Source organism: Dipodomys merriami, unplaced genomic scaffold (genome assembly GCF_024711535.1).
Source record: "Dipodomys merriami isolate MVZ:Mamm:240054 unplaced genomic scaffold, mDipMer1.0.p SCAF_11, whole genome shotgun sequence".
Lineage (NCBI taxonomy): Eukaryota > Metazoa > Chordata > Mammalia > Rodentia > Heteromyidae > Dipodomys > Dipodomys merriami.
The window spans coordinates 43,586,243-43,603,438 of NW_027202382.1; the positions used below are offsets into that span (position 1 = coordinate 43,586,243).

The following is a 17,196-nucleotide window of genomic DNA, read 5'->3' on the forward strand; positions in this document are numbered from 1 at the left end:
CCCAGAGTTCAAGTCCCACAACTGACAAAAAAACAAAAAACAAACAAAAAAAACAGGAGGGCCTCACTGTAGCTTAGAAACTTCTGGAACTTGGGCTGGGAAGGTGGCTCAGTGGTAGAGCGCTTGCCTTGCAAGCCTGAGGCCCTGGGTTCGATTCCTCAGCACCACATAAGCAAAAAGAAAAGCCGGAAGTGGCGCTGTGGCTCAAGTGGTAGAATGCTAGCCTTGAGCTGAAGAGCTGAGGGACAGCGCCCAGGCTCAGAGTTCAGGCCCCACGACCGGACCCAAAAAAAAAAAAAAAATCTGGAACTTATAATACCATGCTAGGCTCTTTTTTCTTTTTTCATTTTCCCCAGTGGCCACATTTAAAAACCTTTACACTATATCTGTAGATACAGAGAGCTGGGTGCCAATAACCTTAGCTATTCAGGAGAATGAGATATGAAGATTGCAGATTGAAGCCAGCATGGGCAAGAAAGACTATGAAACTCTTAACCTTTAATTAACCATCAAAAAGCTGGAAACAGTTGTGACTCAAGTGGTAGATTGCTAACCTTGAGCTAAAGGACTGTCCAGTCCCTGAATTCAAACTAGGATAGCTTTGAACTGTGATCCTCAGATCTCAGCCTCCTGAGTAGGATTACAGGCATGAGCCATCGGCGTCTGGCTGGGGATTTAGGTTTGAAGCCAACCCAGGCAGAAAAGTCTGTGATACATATCCGAAATAACCAGCAAAAAGCTGGGCTGGTGACATAGCTCAAGTGGTAGAGCATCAGCCTACACAAGCATAAGGTCCTGTGGTAGAACCCTAGTACTGCAAAGAAAAAAAAGGGAGGGGGGCTGTGGCTGTGTTTCTAGTTGTAGAGCCCATACTTAAGAGTCAGGTCCTAGGTTCAATCTCAAAAAAAAAAAAAAAAAAAAAAAAGGGCTGAGAAGGTGGCTCATTGGTAGAGTGCTTGCCTTGCATGCATGAGGCCCTGGGTTTGATTCCTTAGCACCACATAAGCAGGAAAAAAAAAGCCGGAAGTGGTGCTGTGGCTCAAGTGGTAGGATGCTAGCTAGCCTTGAGCTGAAGAGCGGAGGGACAGTGCCCAGGCCCAGAGTTCAGGCCCACGACTGGACCCTCCCCCCCCCCCCAAAAAAAATGCACCATACTATTATATCAATTTATAATCCATGAAAATTTCAGAAACAGGCTGGGAAGGTGGCTCAGTGGTAGAGCACTTGCCTTGCATGCATGAGGCCCTGGGTTCGATTCCTCAGCACCACATAAGCAGAAAAAACCAGAAGTGGGGCTGAGGTTCAAGTGGTAGACCACTAGTCTACAGTTAAAGAGCTGAGGGACAGCGCCCAGGCGCAGAATTCAGGCCCCACGACAGACAAGAAAAAAGAAAATTTCAGAAACATCCATGATACCCTTACAATCCAGAGAAAAATCACTGATAAAATGTCTTTTCTTTTTGTTCCTGTCCTGGGGCTTGAACTCAGGGCCTGGGTGCTGTCCTGTGCTTTGTTTTGTCAAGGGCTAGTATTCCCACAGCTGGTGCTCTATACTTGAGCCACAGCTCCACTTGCAGATTTTTTTTTTTGGGTCCAGTCGTGGGGCCTGAATTCTGGGCCTGGGCGCTGTCCCTCAGCTCTTCAGCTCAAGGCTAGAGCTCTACCACAGCGCCACTTCCGGCTTTTTTTTTTTCTTTTTGCTTATGTGGTGCTGAGGAATCGAACCCAGGGCCTCAGGCATGCAAGGCAAGCGCTCTACCACTGAGCCACCCTCCCAGCCCCCACTTGCAGGTTTTTGATGGGTATTTGGAGGTAAAGAATCTCTAGGACTAACCTTCCTGGTCTGGTTTCAAACCACAATCTTCAGATCTCAGTCTCCAGCTAGGATTATAGACATGAGCCCTGGTGCTCAGCAAAACTCTCATCTCCAAACAACCAGCATAAAACTGGAAGTGGAGCTGTGGCTCAAGTATAGAGCACCCGCTGTGGGGGGAAAAAGCTGATCTGGAACACAAGTCCTTGAGTTCAAAAACTCCTGGCACTGTTGGCTCAATGCCTGTGATTCTAGCTACCCAGAAGGCAGAGACCTAAGGATTACAGTTCCAAGTCAGCCTAGGCAGGAGATGTCTGCGAGACTGATTTTTTGTGGGTTGTTGAACTCAGAGCCTAGGTGCTGTCCTTGAACTAGTGTTCTACTACTTTGAGCCATAGCATCATGTCCAATTTCGTGGTAGTCAATTAGAGATAAGAGTTTCACAGGGCTGGGAGTGTGGCTTACTGGTAAAGTGCTTGCCTACCATGCATGAGGCCCTGGGTTCCATTCTTCAGTACCAACAAGAGTCTTAACAGATTTTCGTGTCATGGCTGACTTTGAATCACAATTCTCAGATCTCTGTCTCTTGAGTGATTAGGATTACAAGTGTGAGCCACCTGTACCTGGCATCTGCAAGACTCATCTCTAATTAACAACCAAAAAGCTGGAAGGAACTGTGGTTCAAGTGGTAGAGCTTCAGCCTTAAGCTAAGGGACATTGTCCAGGTATACTTCAAGTCCCATTACTGGTACATAAGCATGCAGCTTGTTTTACACACACACACACACACACACACCAACAGAGTTTTGCAGGACAGACCACTCCCAAATGAAGATAATCACCTATAAAGATAAGGGTACAAGCTGGGCGCCGGTGGCTCACGCCTGTAATCCTAGCTACTCAGGAGGCTGAGATCTGAGGATTGCGGTTCAAAGCCAGCCCAGGCAGGAAAGTCCATGAGACTCCTATCTCCAATAAATTACCAGAAAACCGGAAGTGGCGGTGTAGCTCAAGTGGTAGAGCGCTCGCCTTGAGCTGAAGAGCTGAGGGACAGCGCCCAGGCACAGAGTTCAAGACCCACGACCGACAAAAAAAAAAAAAAAAAGATAAGGGTACATTCTGGAACCAGAATAATAATTTGTCTCCCTCAAGTAATAACAGCCATAACTTTTGAACCAGGAGAACCAGTGCTCAGGTAATGAATGACCAGCCAGGCCACACCTGGAACTGGAACGCTATGCATCCCTTTCATCCCCAGTTCCTAATTACTCCTCTATTTAAACCTAACACTTAAGTCTGTACCCCAAAGATGGCTGAAGGTAAAAGTATCCCTTTCCCATGGCATCTGCCAGTTAAGAATCTTTCTCCAGCCTTCGTGTCTCTAGTTTGCTACAGGGTCTAGTGACCAGACTGATATATTCCTTCCTAATAGATTTTTCCTATCATTTTCACTATTATTTGCATTGTGTCTGAATTCTCTGGGTATGAATGTGTGCACATGTGTGTGTATGCTGCATAACTACACTGATCTCTACATACAGATTATATATAGTCTATATATAATTTTTATTTCAGCCTTCCAAGTGCTGGGATTACAGATGTGCACTCTTGCACATGACTTTAATTTTTATTTTTTTGTTAGTCGTGTGGAACTCAAGGCCTGTTCTGTATGTGTATGTGTGTGTGTGTGTATATATATATATATATATATATATATATATATATATATATATATATATATATATATACATATATACACTTATACATATACATATACAGAACAAGTTTCTGTTTCAGCCAGCAGTTAGCATCCATATGAAATATGAAAACCCTTGCTGATCTAGAATTTATTGCTTATTTTGTGGTTGGTAGGATAGACGGAGGTCTGGTAAACCGGATCCCTCGTCCCGTTCAGGCAACTGGAAGCTCCCTCGTAGCTATTTTGAGGATTAAATGAAGCCGCGCTCAAAGGCTCAAAGCGCTTGACACTTGGACAGCATTTTGCGACCGGAAGTTTTGCACATGCGCAACGTTAGAGTTTGGCCCAGGAGACGCATGGATGGGCGGGGCCAGGCCTGTCATCGGCCAATCAGCCGTTGAGGCGGTGGTGCCACGCCTTTCCAGGTCCGGGTTTCAGAAGGGCAAAGTAAGGGCAATGGGACCGGCGCCCGGTTCTAGTCCAAGCCTTCCCTAGCCTGAGCCCTAGCTCCCGTGCGCGCTTTCGAGCGGAAGGCGGCCGGGCATCCCGCCCTCCTCGGGCTCCTCTGCTCAGTTCCGCGCTGGGCCTCGCTCCCCCGGGCCGGGCCATGGGCGCGCTGCGCACCGGCCTGGCGTTGGCCCTGGGCGCGGGTCTGGGCGCGGCCGCCGAGCGCTGGCGGCGGGGGCGGGCGGACACGCGGGCGGGCCCGGGGCTGCTGGCTCGGCTGCCCGTGCTGCCGGTGGCGGCGGCGGCCGAGCTGCCTGCCCTGCCCGGGGGGCCCGGGGGGCCCGGGGGCCGCGGCGCGGCCGAGCTCGCCAAGTACGGGCTGCCCGGCGTGGCGCAGCTCAAGAGCCGCGAGTCGTACGCGCTGTGCTACGACCCGCGCACCCGCGGCGCGCTCTGGGTGATCGAGCAGCTACGGCCCGAGCGGCTCCGCGGCGACGGCGACCGCCGCCAGTGCGACTTCCGCGAGGACGACTCCGTGCACGCCTACCACCGCGCCACCAACGCCGACTACCGCGGCAGCGGCTTCGACCGCGGCCACCTCGCCGCGGCCGCCAACCACCGCTGGAGCCAGAAGGCCATGGACGACACCTTCTACCTGAGCAACGTCGCGCCCCAGGTAGCGCCGGGCCCCGCTCCTGGCGGCCGATCGCGGGGCTCCCTCGAGCCCCGGCACGTGCGGCCCCGGGCAGCTCCCGGAGGCGCGCCGCGGCCGGCCCGGCCCGGATCGGCGCGCGTTCCCGGCGGCAGGGGAGCCCCCGGCGCATCCACGGTCTCGTTTCGTGTCGTGGAACGGGGTCAGGGATGTCTCACCCCTCTCTTCCGGCGTGGCCGTGGACACACGCGCCGCTTCCGGCCCATCATTAGTTATAATGTGGGAATTTGGCTGGGAGAGGCCCAGTCGCTGGCCCAGGGTCACGCAGCTGAAGAGCCCAGCTGTGTAGAGCCAAGCTTTTGGCCTTTGTCTGCACTGCCTGCAAGCAGCTGCCAGGAAATCGATCCGCACATTGGCTAGCTATTGGTGCCAGTCACTGCACTCCGGACATGCTGTCCTCACTCTAGCCAGCTTCCCAGCAGGGTTCTGGCACCTCTGGATGGAAACGAGTGGGGCTCTGGCGTGACCCCTCTCAAGGTTAGGTATAGCCGAGCCTCTCTGAACAGCCAGGGGCTCTGCCCCTTCCTTTGAGCTGGGAGACTGGTGGGGTGGGTGCAGGAGGGACCCGTGACAGGGGTGGGTGGCACTCAAGCCAGGCCTGCTCAGGCTTCACCCTCATGGCCATCAGGTCTGGGAGTGGCCCCTTCCTTGGTGTCCTCCAGACGCTTGTCCACCCCACAAGGCGTGGGGCAGCTGGGGTGGATGGGAGAGGGGGTCCCAGGTATGGTTCCCCTGAGCACCACTTCCCCCACCAGGTGCCTCACCTCAACCAGAACGCCTGGAACAACCTGGAGAAGTACAGCCGCAGCCTGGCCCGCACCTACCAAAACGTCTATGTCTGCACAGGGCCACTCTTCCTGCCCAGGTGAGGCGGCAACCAGACAGCCAACTTAGTGATAGGCTCTGGGTCATCCCATCTGGTTTCTGGCAAGTTCTGTCAAGTTCCCCTGTTTGATGGGTACTGGGTAAGTCAGGATCTATTTTGCCATGACTCCAGTCTTGCTTTTTACTTGCTAATTGGAGATGGAGTCTCCAGACTTTGGTGGCTTCCAAATCCAATCCTTCAGGTCTCAGCCTCCTTTAGTATTACAGGTATGGGTCCTGTAATATGGGTCCCCCTCCCCCTCTTTTTTTGGTCAGTTGTGGAGCTTGAACTCAGGGCCTGGGTGCTGTCCCTTATCCTCTGTGTTCAAGCTCAAGACTAGTATTCTACCAACTGAGCCACAGTGCCACTTCCAGTTTTTGAGTGGTTAATTCAATGTCTCATAATGATTTTTCTTTCTCATTGGCTTAGAACCATGATTCTCAGCCTCCTGAGAAGCTAAGATTACAGGCATGAGCTGTCCGCACCCAGCTCAGGTTTCCCCTTTTGATGTCTATAAAGATCTTAGGGTGTCTTCCTTGCCCATCTTTGCCCTGCTGTGGTACACCAAGCCCTACATCTTTCACCCAGTCCTGTGTTGTCCCTTGATAGGTCCCCCATGCCTCAAGCTCTTACCTTCCCACCCTGCTGTGCGGAGTACTTCCTCCACCTGAGCCCACCAGAGACTAGGGGACTGTTGGCATCAGTGATTTTTCTGGTCTGCAGAGACCTGGCCCTGTAAGGCGGCGTGGAACCCAGGACTTACTGTCTAGTCCCTGGGAGCCATGGGCAAATGACCTCCATGTGCTCTGTAAAAAGGGGATAAGGCCTGGGACAGTTCCTGGAGACACTCACTCAGCAGTATACGTGGCAAGGACTTAGCACAGGCAAGCCAAGGTGGCATCTGGGGTGCCATAAGTGCAATGGAGGCAAATGCCAAGGGGAAACCAGAAGCCTTTTGCCGGTACCTGCCTGCCACGTGGTTGTCACAGCCCTTGCCCGCCTGGTACGCCACTTCCACCTGCAGGGGTGGGTGTGAAAACAAGAGAGCCAACTCTTCCAGCAGTGTTTATTGCCTCCCATTCTGCCTGACCTACGAGAACTCTGCAGGGTTCTCAGCCTCAAGGAAGGGCATAGAAGTCTCCTGAGGAAGCAGGCTCCAGGCTTCCTGGAGGTGGCCTTGGGTACAACCAGAACCCCTGGCCAAGTGTGCCTGTCTGCTCACAGGACGGAGGCCGACGGAAAGTCCTATGTGAAGTACCAGGTGATTGGCAGGAACCACGTGGCGGTGCCCACACACTTCTTCAAGGTGCTGATCCTGGAGGCAGCAGGCGGGCAAATCGAGCTGCGCTCCTACGTGATGCCCAATGCCCCTGTGGACGAGACTCTCCCACTGGAGCGCTTCCTGGTGCCCATCGAGAGCATCGAGCGGGCCTCGGGGCTGCTCTTTGTGCCCAACATCCTGGCCAGAGCTGGGAGCCTGAAGGCCATCACAGCCGGCAGCAAGTGAGGGCAGCAGCTGAGAGCCGGGGGTGTCGGGGCGGGTCACAGTAAAGCTGGTTATTTTTGGAGACGAGCTCGGCTGTCTGTCCCAGGTGACAGGGGAATCTGCCTTCACTGCCGCTTCATCTGTGTCCCGATGACACAGCCGTCAGGAGAGCCGGGCACCGGCCTGTGTGAGGCCGGGTTGCAGGGTGGCCAGCGAGATGAGGATGGCTTCCTGGAAGAGAGGCACACACCGGGCTGTGGCCTGGGAGGCTGGCGTCTAGCTGCCCAGCTCCTGCCTGATTCCAGAGCCCAAGGTCAAAGGCCATGCTTATGCTGGTGAGAGGACAGTCTACTGCTCTGTCCTCCGTCAAACGGGGGTGCTGGCACTGATGCCCACTGAGGGCCAGGTGGGCAAGATGGTGCGCAGGAGTTCTTGGTCCCCAGGCTCAGCACTTGGCCTCCAGGAAGAGATAGATCGGGGCGGTCACTATGTGGTCACCATGTCTGAGGCAGACAGGAGCAATGGAGCCGGAGCAGTGGCAGGGTCAGAGCCCTGCGGACCTTAGGCACACAGGTCGGGGCTCCCTGATCTCAGGGCACACTGTTCCTCAGGACAGTACACAGGGGGCTCGAGGGGAGAGCCGCCATGCCCACACACAAGGAGGTGGCAGAAGCCGGGGCACTGAGGAACTTGGCATGCTGAGGGGACAGAGGCCCTGGGCAGGAGCGGGCAGGTCACCTGGGTCCCTGAGCCTGGGAGCATAGGACCATAACCCAGGACTTAGGACTCACAACTGTGTTGTTGTCCCCTCGCCCCCCCCAGCCCATGGGAACTGGTGCAGCAGTGGGGTGCAGGGGGGCTCACCTCAGTGCGGATGGTGCGGCTGCCCTGGCCAGGACACGTGTTGACGTACAGGTCAAAGAGGACACTGGGTTCCACCACGTCCAGGTTGGGGTCAGCATCCACTCCAGTTTCTAGTCCTTGCAGGCCCCCAAAAACCACTAGTGCATGCCTGGCACATGGGAGGGTCACAGACTTCTCAGAGCCCCACTGGACCCCTGAAAAAGCCCCTGGGTGGCAGCGCCCCACACACAGGTCCAGCCTGTGCACTTCCTCCCTGGCCTCCATGCCAGGTGGCACCTACCTGAAGCTAGGCAGCTGGGCGGAGGCCACATCAGAGCCTCGCTCCGACGTCCCGATGGTCAGGTCATAGCCATCCTGGAAGGGTGACTCGGTGAACACGGCACCTTGATGGGGGGGAGCAGCGCAGTGGGACCCCGCTCTGGCTATGTGTACCCAGCATTCCTGCGGGGCAGGGTGGGGCACAGCCAGGCCTTACACTGTTCATGGGAGGCTGAGGGCTGGACCCAGTGAGGTTACGGGGTAGGCAGGAGATGCTGCAGGAAATGCAGGTCCACGACCAATTACCCACCCATGATCCTCCTCTTCAGATGCACCTAACAGCACCTCAGGCAGCGCGCTCAGAGAGACAGGCCCAGAGGACAACCTCTGGGGATAAGCCCAGGACCCTGGGATGACTTCTGTGTCCAGCAAGGTGCCCTGCTGCCTCCCAGATGAGGTATGGGGGCCAGACAAACACTCGGGGGATGAAAGCCATCCTTACTGAGGCAGGAGGCCAGTCGGACGGTGTAGCCCCAATAGAGACCGGCCTTGGTGCGGGGGTCCTGCGAAGACACAACTGTTCCCCGGTAGGTCTTGCATTCTGGAGGGAGAACACACTGTAGGTGAGGCGGGGGACAGGGAGAAAGAAGGAGGAGGATTTGAACCCTTGTTCTGGCTAGGATACCAGAGAGCCTGGGGAAGCTTCCAGATACCTGGGAGCTGTTTCTGGTCCAATCTCACGGTTACGCGAAGCCCAGGCTCCAGGTTCTTATCAATCTTCACCTCCTGGGGAGAAGACAGAAGAAATGGGTCGAACTGTGGGTCTCTGCAGGACTAGCAAGAGATCCGAGGAGTCCAGGTCTACCTACCAACCCCCCTCCTCCATCCGGTCCCAGACTGCTCACAGGGGACCATTCACGTACAACCACCAACACAACACAGGCACTGGTGTTTGATGCCTGTAATCCTTGCCTCAGCCTCAGGAGTCTGAGATCTGAGGATCACAGTTCGAAGCCAGCCCAGGCAAGAAATTAACCAGCAAAAAAGCTGGACGTGGAGGTGTGGCTCCATGGCATGCTGTGGCAACTTACACTTGAGCACAATGTAGGTAGGGTCTCACTTTATGCTGAGACTAGAGTAGGCTGGAACCCTGCTGTCCATCCCCGCGACACTCGGGTGCATAATGGACCCAGCCATCGTGCTTCCTCTGTAGCTGGGATGACAGATGCATGCCACTATGTCTGGATATTGTTTGAGATGAAGTCTCACAAATGTCTTTTTGCCTGGGATGGCCTCAAAGCACTATCCTCCCAATCTCTGCCTCCCAAGTTACTAGGATTATAGGTGCTAGTCACCAGTGCCCTTTTTGAGGAGGTATCTCACATAATTAAGTGTTTCTGTCTCTATCAAAAACTTGAGAGTAAACAGTAAATTAATACTCCAATCTCCAGCCTGGCTCTACAGCAACGTGGAGAGGTACCTGGGTGATTTTTAACTTGTTATTCACAGTCTAGATTCGTTTTGACCATGAGAAAGGTCGGCTCTCTGCTGAGTGATACCCCCAGCCCATGGCCTCGTCTCTTGGCTTGCTTATTCAGATGGCCCTCTACCATTTAAGCCACAGCTCCATCCCTGCTTTTTGCTAGTCATTCTGGAGATGGAATCTCCAGGACTTTTCAGCCCAGGATGGCTTCGTTGTAATATCCTCAGCATCTCAGCCTTCTAAGGAGCTAGGATTACAAGTGTGAGACACTGGCACCTGTCTGACTTAATTTTTTTTTTTTTTGGTCGGTTGTGGGGCTTGAACTCTGGGCATGGGCACTGTCCCTGCACTCTTCAGCTCAAGGTGAGCACTCTACCACTTTGAACCGTGACCCTCAGATCTCAGCCTCCTGAGTAGCTAGGATTATAGGTGTGAGCCACTGACACCCAGCTTGGCTTCATTTCTTGAGTCCTGTATTTGGCACTTTTCAGGCCTAAATTTGCATCAATAGAGTTTTTCATTTTACAGGCTGGTCCAGGGTGTAGGTCCCTACCCAGATGCCCTTGCCTGCTGTCTGTAGCTGCCGAGTGTCCGAGACTGAGGTACACCATAGCACACCTCCCACTCCTACCTTCTTCATGCCACAGTTGACAAAGGAGCCATGGCCTAGCCGGGTGGGCCGGTCCACCACGACGCCCTCACGGAACTCTGATTCCTCATCCTGGCGCATGTGGTGGGGGCTGTCCAAGGGGTTGAGAAGCCCTAGGGGTAAGGGGGCAAGAAAAGCCATGGGAACCATGGGTCACAAACCTGCTTGACTCCAAGCTCAGGCTTCCTCCTTAGACCCGCTCTCCCACATGGACAGTGAATGGGGACTGGACGATTTCTCCATGTCTGGGGACAGTCCAGAGGACACAGGGGTCCGGCTGACCAGCCACCAGCCATACCTGCAAACTGTAGATCCTGGTGCTTAGGGAAAAACGCCTTTCTCAGGTACCTAGTAAAGAATGTGGCTCTTAGCTGGGCACTGGTGGCCCAGGCCTGTAATCTTATCTACTCAGGAGGCTGAGATCTGTGGATTACAGTTTGAAGCCAACCCTGGCAGGAGAGTCCATGAAACTCATCCACAATTAACCACCAAAAAACTGGAAGTGGAGCTCTAACTAAAATGGTAGAGTGCCAGCCTTGAGTGAAAAAGCTAAGGGACAGCACCTAGGCCCTGAGTTCCAGCCCCAGGAACAGCACACACCAAAAAGGAATGTGGTTCTCAGCAGGTCCCCAGGAAGGCCTCCTCCTAGCTGTCAGCCCTCCTGCACACCAAGGGAAGTCACTGCCTTACTGTGGACACTCGAGGTACTGCAGGATGCGAGCCAGCTGTACACACGCCTGCCCCTTCTTGCCGACCCCCTTGAATTCCCCTTCCACGGTCCTGGAGACAGAAAGACAGGGCTCAAGATCCAACCGCTACCTGGGAATGCAGCTCAGTATAGTAGTAAGGAATGTGTTCTGGTATGGGCAAAGCCTGAGTTTAGAGCTAGGTGCTAGAGGCTCACACCTGTAATCCTAGCTACTCAGCAAACTGAGATCAGAGGATCACAGTTCAAAGCAGCTCAGGAAGAAATGTCCTTAAGATCCTTATCTCCAATTAATGACCAAAAAGCTAGAAGTGGAGCTGTGGCTCAAGTGGCAGAGCACTATGCCTTGAGTAAAAAAGAGCTTGAGGGTCTGGGAAGGTGGCTCAGTGGTACAGCGCTTGCCTTGCATGCATGAGGCCCTGGGTTCAATTCCTCAGCACCACATAAGCAAAAAGAAAAAAGCCGGAAGTGGCGCTGTGGCTCAAGTGGTAGAGCGCTAGCCTTGAGCTGAAGAGCTGAGGGACAGCGCCCAGCCCAGAGTTCAGGCCCCACAAAAAAAAAAAAAGCTTGAGCTGAATTTAAACCCCAGTACCAGTATACACAAAAAAGGGGGAAAAAAAAAAAATCGGAACTATAATCCCCTTCAAGAGTTGCCCCGCCCAGTCTGACCCCTATATCACCTCCCTGTCTTCCACCACAGTATGAAGCCAGCCAACCCTGGCAGCTCCTCCCCCTCCCTGAGCCCCAGTACCCTGGAGGTGGGTCCTTACTTGGCATCTTGGCCTTCCTCATCAAACACCACAATCTCGTCCACACAGAAGATGGCGCAGGCTCTGGCGATCTGGCCAGCCAGGTAGGTGCGAAGCTCTGGTGACTGGGCATTGTCTAAGATGGAGCCCGGCAGGGCCACACTCAGGGTGTAGGGCCGTCCTGAGTAGGGCAAGTGCTCTGGGTTAAGGTGAGCCGGGACTCCACCCTCCTCTGCCTCCTCAGTCCCCGGGTCACAGATTTACCAACCGGGAAAGATTCTAACATAAGCAAAACAAATCCACTTCCCTTCCCTGGGTCTCAATTTCTCCAAGGGGAAAATGGACATGGTGGTCTGAGCAGGGGCAGGCCAGGAAGTGGGTAAAAGCCGAGGGTTCAGTCCACCTCCTCAGGCTTTCTCCTGCCTTATTCTCCAGAAGCCAGATGGGAATAATAAGGAGCTAGTATCAATAAGCTGACACAGTAGGTTCATCTCCATGGGTTCTACGTCTGTTGATTCAACCAGCCATAGCTGAATTACTTTAGGCAAGAGCTAGTACTCAAGTGTACTCCAAACATTCATGAGGCCCAGAGTTCCATCCTTACCACCATTTAGGAAATGAAGGTAATTGGGTGTCTCGTGTCTATAAGCCTAGCTACTCAGGAGGCTGAGATTTGAGGACTGAGGTTTGAAGCCAGCCAGGGCAGGAAAGTCTATGAGACTTTTTTTCTTGTCACTTGTGGGGCTTGAACTCAAGGCCTGGGCGCTTTCCCTGAGCTTTTTCACTCAAGGCTAAAGCTCTATCACTTTGAATTACAGTACCACTTCTGCCTTTCTGGTAGTTAATTGGAAGTAAGAGTCTCCTGGGCTGAGCACTGGTGGCTCATGCCTGTAATCCTAGCTACTCAGGAGGCTGAGATCTGAGGATCATGGTTCAAAGCCAGCCCTGGCAGGAAAGTCTGTGAGACTCTAGTTTCCAACAAACCACTCAGAAAACCAGAAGTGGCACAGTGGCTCAAATGGTAGAGCGCTAGCCTTGAGCTGAAGAGCTGAGGGACAGTGCTTAAGCCCAGAGTTCAAGCCCCATGACAGACAAAAAAAAAGTCTCCTGTACTTTCCTTCCCTAGCTGGCTTTAAATCTTAGATCTCAGCCTCCTGAGTAGCTAGAATCACAGCCATGAGCCACCAGCACTGCAATACTAGATTTTGTTGTTGTTGGTCGTGGGGCTTGAACTCTGGGCCTGGGCGCTGTCAGAGCTCTTTAGCTCAAGGTTTGAGCCACAGCGCCACCTTTGGACTGGCTTTGAACTACAATCTTCAGAACTCAGCCTCTGAGTAGCTAGGATTACAGGCATGAGCGATTTCTATGAGACTCACCAATAAACTACTCAGACAAATGCAGAAAGTAGCACTGTGGCTTAAGTGATAGGGCACTAATTAGCCTTGAGCAAAAGAAGCTCAAGGATAGGCTGGGAATGTGGCTTAGTGGTAGAGTTCTTGACTAGAATGCATGAAGTCCTGGGTTCAATTCTTCAGTATCACATAAAAAAAGCCTGAGTGGGGCTATGGCTCAGGTGGTAGAGTGCTAGCCTTGAGCAAAAGAAGCTAGGGACAGGGCTGGGAAGGTGGTTCAATGGTAGAGTGCTTGCCCTGCATGCATGAGGCCCTCAGCACCACATAAGCAGAAAAAGCCAGAAGTGGTTGCTGTGGCTCAGGTGGTAGGGTGGTACCCTTGAGCTGAAGAGCTGAGGGACAGCACCCAAACCCCGAGTTCAAGACTCAGGAATAACAAAGAATAGTGTCCTAGTTTTCCTGCCAGGACTAGGGGGTAGGGGAGTAGGGAGAAGGAGGTAGGAAAGGAAAAAAAAAGTTCTAGAGGTATAAAGTATATGTTTTGTGTGTATGTGTGAGTGTGTGCATGTGTGCACTATCTAGTACTAGAGCTTGAACTCAGGGCGTCACACTCTCACTTGGCTTTTTTGTTCAAGGCTGGCACTCAGCACTTGAGCCGCATCTTCATTTCTAACTTTTTGCTAGTTAACTGGAGATAAGAGAGATGGGTGACAATGTTGTCAGACACTTTGTACTCATATATTGTTTTGTAGAATGGGAACTTCTTTGTACAGCTACTTAAATAAAAGAAATGTAAAAAAAAAAGTTTCACAGACTTTGGGCTGGCTTTGAACCTTGATATCAGATCTCAGCCTGAGTAGCAATGATTATAAGCATTTGTCATCAGTACCCAGCAATTTAAATTTTTTTTTTTTTTTGGGTCCAGTCGTGGCCTGAACTCTGGGCCTGAGCACTGTCCCTCAGCTCTTCAGCTAGGGCTCTACCACTTGAGCCACAGCGCCACTTCCGGCTTTTTTCTTTTTGCTTATGTGGTGCTGAGGAATCAAACTCAGGGCCTCGGGCATGCAAGGCAAGTACTCTACCACTGAGCCACATTCCCAGCCCAGCAACTTAATCTTGAATGCTTGAATCTCCTTAAGTAGAAGGTTAGGACTGGGAGGTTTTCTGGGCCTCAGTTTATCAGGTCACAATGTGTGAACCCACTGGTCCCTAAGGGCTTTTATAGGTGACATTCTGTTCCCTGCCTTCAGACAAGACAGCTGCTCAGGCAATAACCCATACGCCTCCCAAGACCCAGCCTTGTACCCTGGTCCTTCCTCTGGGCAGCTGCCTCTTCTTCCTCCTTCTGCCGCTTGGTCTGCTCCTCTTGTGCTCGCTGCTTTTCAAGCTTTTTGGTCATCTTAAGGTCCTTCCATTTCTTTTTCTCTTCTTTCTCTGAACAAGAGAACGAACACCCTGACTGATGGGGACAGAAGGAGTTGGAAGTAGTGAGGGCATAGTTCCCTCTCAGTGAGTCATCCTCGCCTCAGGGAGGCTAGGGATGAGCAGATAGAACTCTCTCCCCCCTCCCTCCGGCCCTGTGTCCCTTCCCACTGCTGGAGTGGTCCTCAGGCCGGGTGGCACAGATGCTTTCTTACCCCTTACTTACTCTGTTGCTTCCATTTTCGCCATTCAACCCTTTGGCCATGTTCACCCTGGAGAAGGAAAAAGAGCAGGATTAAGATGAGGGGCTGGGAGACCCCTCTCAAATGCTAAAGTCCTTGCCTAGCAAATCTGAAGCTTTGAGTTCAAATGGCAGTCCTATCAAAGGGGGGAAGGAGGCACTGAAGACTGAATGTGGTGGCCCACATCTGTAATACCCTAGCTATAAGGGAGACATAGCCAGTCAAAAGTAGAAGATCGTATCTGAAAATAACGAACAAAAGGTGCTGGAGGTGTGGTTCAAGTGGTAGAGAGCCCGTCTAGCAAGTGTGGCTCTGAGTTCAAACCCCAGTATCATCCCCACTGTGGGGGGGTGGGGGTGGGGCTGAAAGGCGACATCTGTGCGGGGAGGACGCTTGCTGCTCCCTCTAAACCGAGACAGAGGGAAGCCAGGGAACCCCTGAACACTGCCACCCCAAACACCGGGATCAGGACAGGCACACTGTGAGCAATAATTGCTGAGTGCGTCATCAAGAGAAGGAACTGAGGCACGGTCGCTACGAAAGATCTCGTGATTGCGAGCAGGGTCCCGGGTCAAAGAACCACCCGGAGGGGCCCGGCCCTGGGGTGAGCCCTGCCCGGGATGCCGGCGGGGAGCACGCGGCGCCCAGCCTGGGAGACTCGGGACTCGGCTGAGTGGCGCGCGGGCGGCGGGAGGAGGGCGGCGGGGGCGCCCGCCCCGGCCCCACGGCGCTCGCTCTCACCTTAGCCCCGGAGCCGCTAGAACCCGACCGCCGCCACCTACCGGGCCGCAGGGCCGCTTCCTCCCGCGATCCGCCATGTTCCGCTGAGCGACTTAGGCCACGCCCCTGCCAATCAGACCCTTACCTTCCGGCCACACCCTCCGAATTCGTCCAATCGGAGGCCCAGTGGCTCGCGGGGGCGTGGTCTGGGCGCCAATCTGCCAGGGGATTGGACGGCGCGGCGCCTCGGGGCAGCCCGCGGCCTCGCAGCGTGGCCGGGAGCCTCGGCCGCCGCTCTCCTCGTCCGAGCAGGCGCCGTGCTCACAACTCGCTCAGCGCCCTTTTATTTATTTTTTTCGTACCCGTCCTAGGGCTCGAACTCAAAGCTGTTGCTCCACCACGTGAGCCACAGTTCCACTTCTGTCTTTTTTTTTTTTTTTTTTTTTTTTTTTTTAATTTTTTTTTTATTGTAGAGATACTATACAGAGGGTTACAGTTACATGAGTGAGGTAATGAGTACACTTCCACTTCCTCTTGAACATTGTTACCCCCTCCACTTCTGTCTTTTTGATGGAGATAAGAGTCTTACAGGCCAGGCCGGGCGCCAATGGCTTACGCCTGTAATCCTAGCTATCCAGGAGGCTGAGATCTGAGGATCGCGGTTCAAAGCCAGCCGGGACAGGAAAGGCCGTGAGACTCTTTAATAAATCACCAGAAAACCGGAAGTGGGGCTGGGAAGGTGGCTCAGTGGTAGAGCGCTTGCCTTGCATGCATGAGGGACAGCGCCCAGGCCGAGTTTAATACCACGACAGACAAAAAAAAAGGGGGGAGGGGAGTCTTACAGACTTATAGCCTGGTAAGCAGCTAGGATGACAGGTGTGAGCCACGGCACCAGCTAGGGTTCTCTTTGGGTTGTTCCTTTTTATGGATTTGGACTAACTTCAGTCATGTATCCACCATTGCAGTGAACATTGAATATGTAATTTCATTGCCCCAAATCCTGTAAATCTTGTCATTCATTTATCATCCCGCTTTAGCACAGGCAACTGCTGATTTTGGGTTTTTTTTAAATTATCTCTACCCAGGCACTGGTGGCTCATGCCTGTAATCCTAGCTACTCAGGAGGCTGCAATCTGAGGATCATGGTTCAAAGCCAGCACAAGCAGGAAAGTTTGTGAGACTCTTATCTCCAATAAACCTCCAGAAAAACGAGTGGCGCTGTGGCTCAAGTGGTAGAGCTCCAGCCTTGAGCTGAAGAGCTGAGGAACAGCGCTCAGGCCCAGAGTTCAAGCCTCAAGGCCAAAATCCACAACAAAAAGGTGTTGCTGGGCACCAGGGGCGCACACATAATTCTAGCTTCTTAGGTGACTCAGATAGGAAGACTAAGGTTCAAGACCAGCATGGACAGAAAAGTCTGTGAAACTCTGCCTCTAAAACAACCAATAAGGGGCTGGGAAGGTGGCTCAGTGGTAGAGCACTTGCCTTGCATGCCTGAGGCCCTGGGTTTGATTCCTCAGCACCACATAAGCAAAAAGAAAAAAGCTAGAAGTGGCACTGTGGCTCAAGTGGTAGAGTGCTAGCCTTGAGCTGAAGAGTTGAGGGACAGCGCCCAGGCCCAGAGTTCAGGCCCCGTGACCGGATCCAAAAAAATAAAATAGAATAAAACAACCAGTAAAAAGCCAGGATGGAGGTGTAGCTCAAGTGGTAGAGTGCTTACTGATTATGCAAG

At 53.1% G+C, this 17,196-nt stretch overlaps 2 protein-coding genes across 3 annotated transcripts; one reads left to right on the forward strand and one right to left on the reverse strand.

Annotated features, from left to right (window-relative positions):
- Nucleotides 1-3,930: 3,930 nt before the first annotated feature.
- On the forward strand, nt 3,931-7,104 carry Endog (endonuclease G). The gene is made up of 3 exons (XM_070014790.1): nt 3,931-4,635; nt 5,427-5,536; nt 6,761-7,104. The coding sequence occupies exons 1-3, from the start codon at nt 4,120-4,122 to the stop codon at nt 7,041-7,043; spliced, it is 909 nt and encodes a 302-aa protein (XP_069870891.1). The 5' UTR covers nt 3,931-4,119; the 3' UTR covers nt 7,044-7,104.
- Nucleotides 6,591-15,606, reverse strand: Spout1 (SPOUT domain containing methyltransferase 1). Of its 2 annotated transcripts, XM_070014788.1 has the most exons (12): nt 15,530-15,606; nt 14,732-14,777; nt 14,389-14,517; nt 11,753-11,912; nt 10,967-11,056; nt 10,575-10,624; nt 10,259-10,389; nt 8,858-8,930; nt 8,647-8,745; nt 8,167-8,269; nt 7,887-8,034; nt 6,591-7,253 (listed from the first exon to the last, which is right to left on the reverse strand). In XM_070014788.1, exons 1-12 carry the CDS (start codon nt 15,563-15,565, stop codon nt 7,185-7,187), a joined length of 1,134 nt encoding a protein of 377 aa, XP_069870889.1. In that variant the 5' UTR covers nt 15,566-15,606; the 3' UTR covers nt 6,591-7,184. The 2 variants fall into 2 exon arrangements, with proteins under 2 accessions (XP_069870889.1, XP_069870890.1); XM_070014789.1 differs by lacking the exon at nt 15,530-15,606 and having other exon boundaries at nt 14,721-14,777.
- Between the last annotated feature and the right edge of the window lie 1,590 nt (nt 15,607-17,196).

Coding starts and splice junctions, on each gene's coding strand:
- Endog (XM_070014790.1), top strand. CDS start 4,120: ATGGGCGCGCTGCGCACCGGCCTGGCGTTGGCCCTGGGCGCGGGTCTG. Junction 4,636..5,426: donor TGAGCAACGTCGCGCCCCAG/GTAGCGCCGGGC, acceptor TTCCCCCACCAG/GTGCCTCACCTCAACCAGAA. Junction 5,537..6,760: donor GGGCCACTCTTCCTGCCCAG/GTGAGGCGGCAA, acceptor GTCTGCTCACAG/GACGGAGGCCGACGGAAAGT.
- Spout1 (XM_070014788.1), bottom strand. CDS start 15,565: ATGGCGGATCGCGGGAGGAAGCGGCCCTGCGGCCCG. Junction 14,518..14,731: donor GCGAAAATGGAAGCAACAGA/GTAAGTAAGGGG, acceptor TCTCTTGTTCAG/AGAAAGAAGAGAAAAAGAAA. Junction 8,035..8,166: donor GCCCAGCTGCCTAGCTTCAG/GTAGGTGCCACC, acceptor CCCATGTGCCAG/GCATGCACTAGTGGTTTTTG.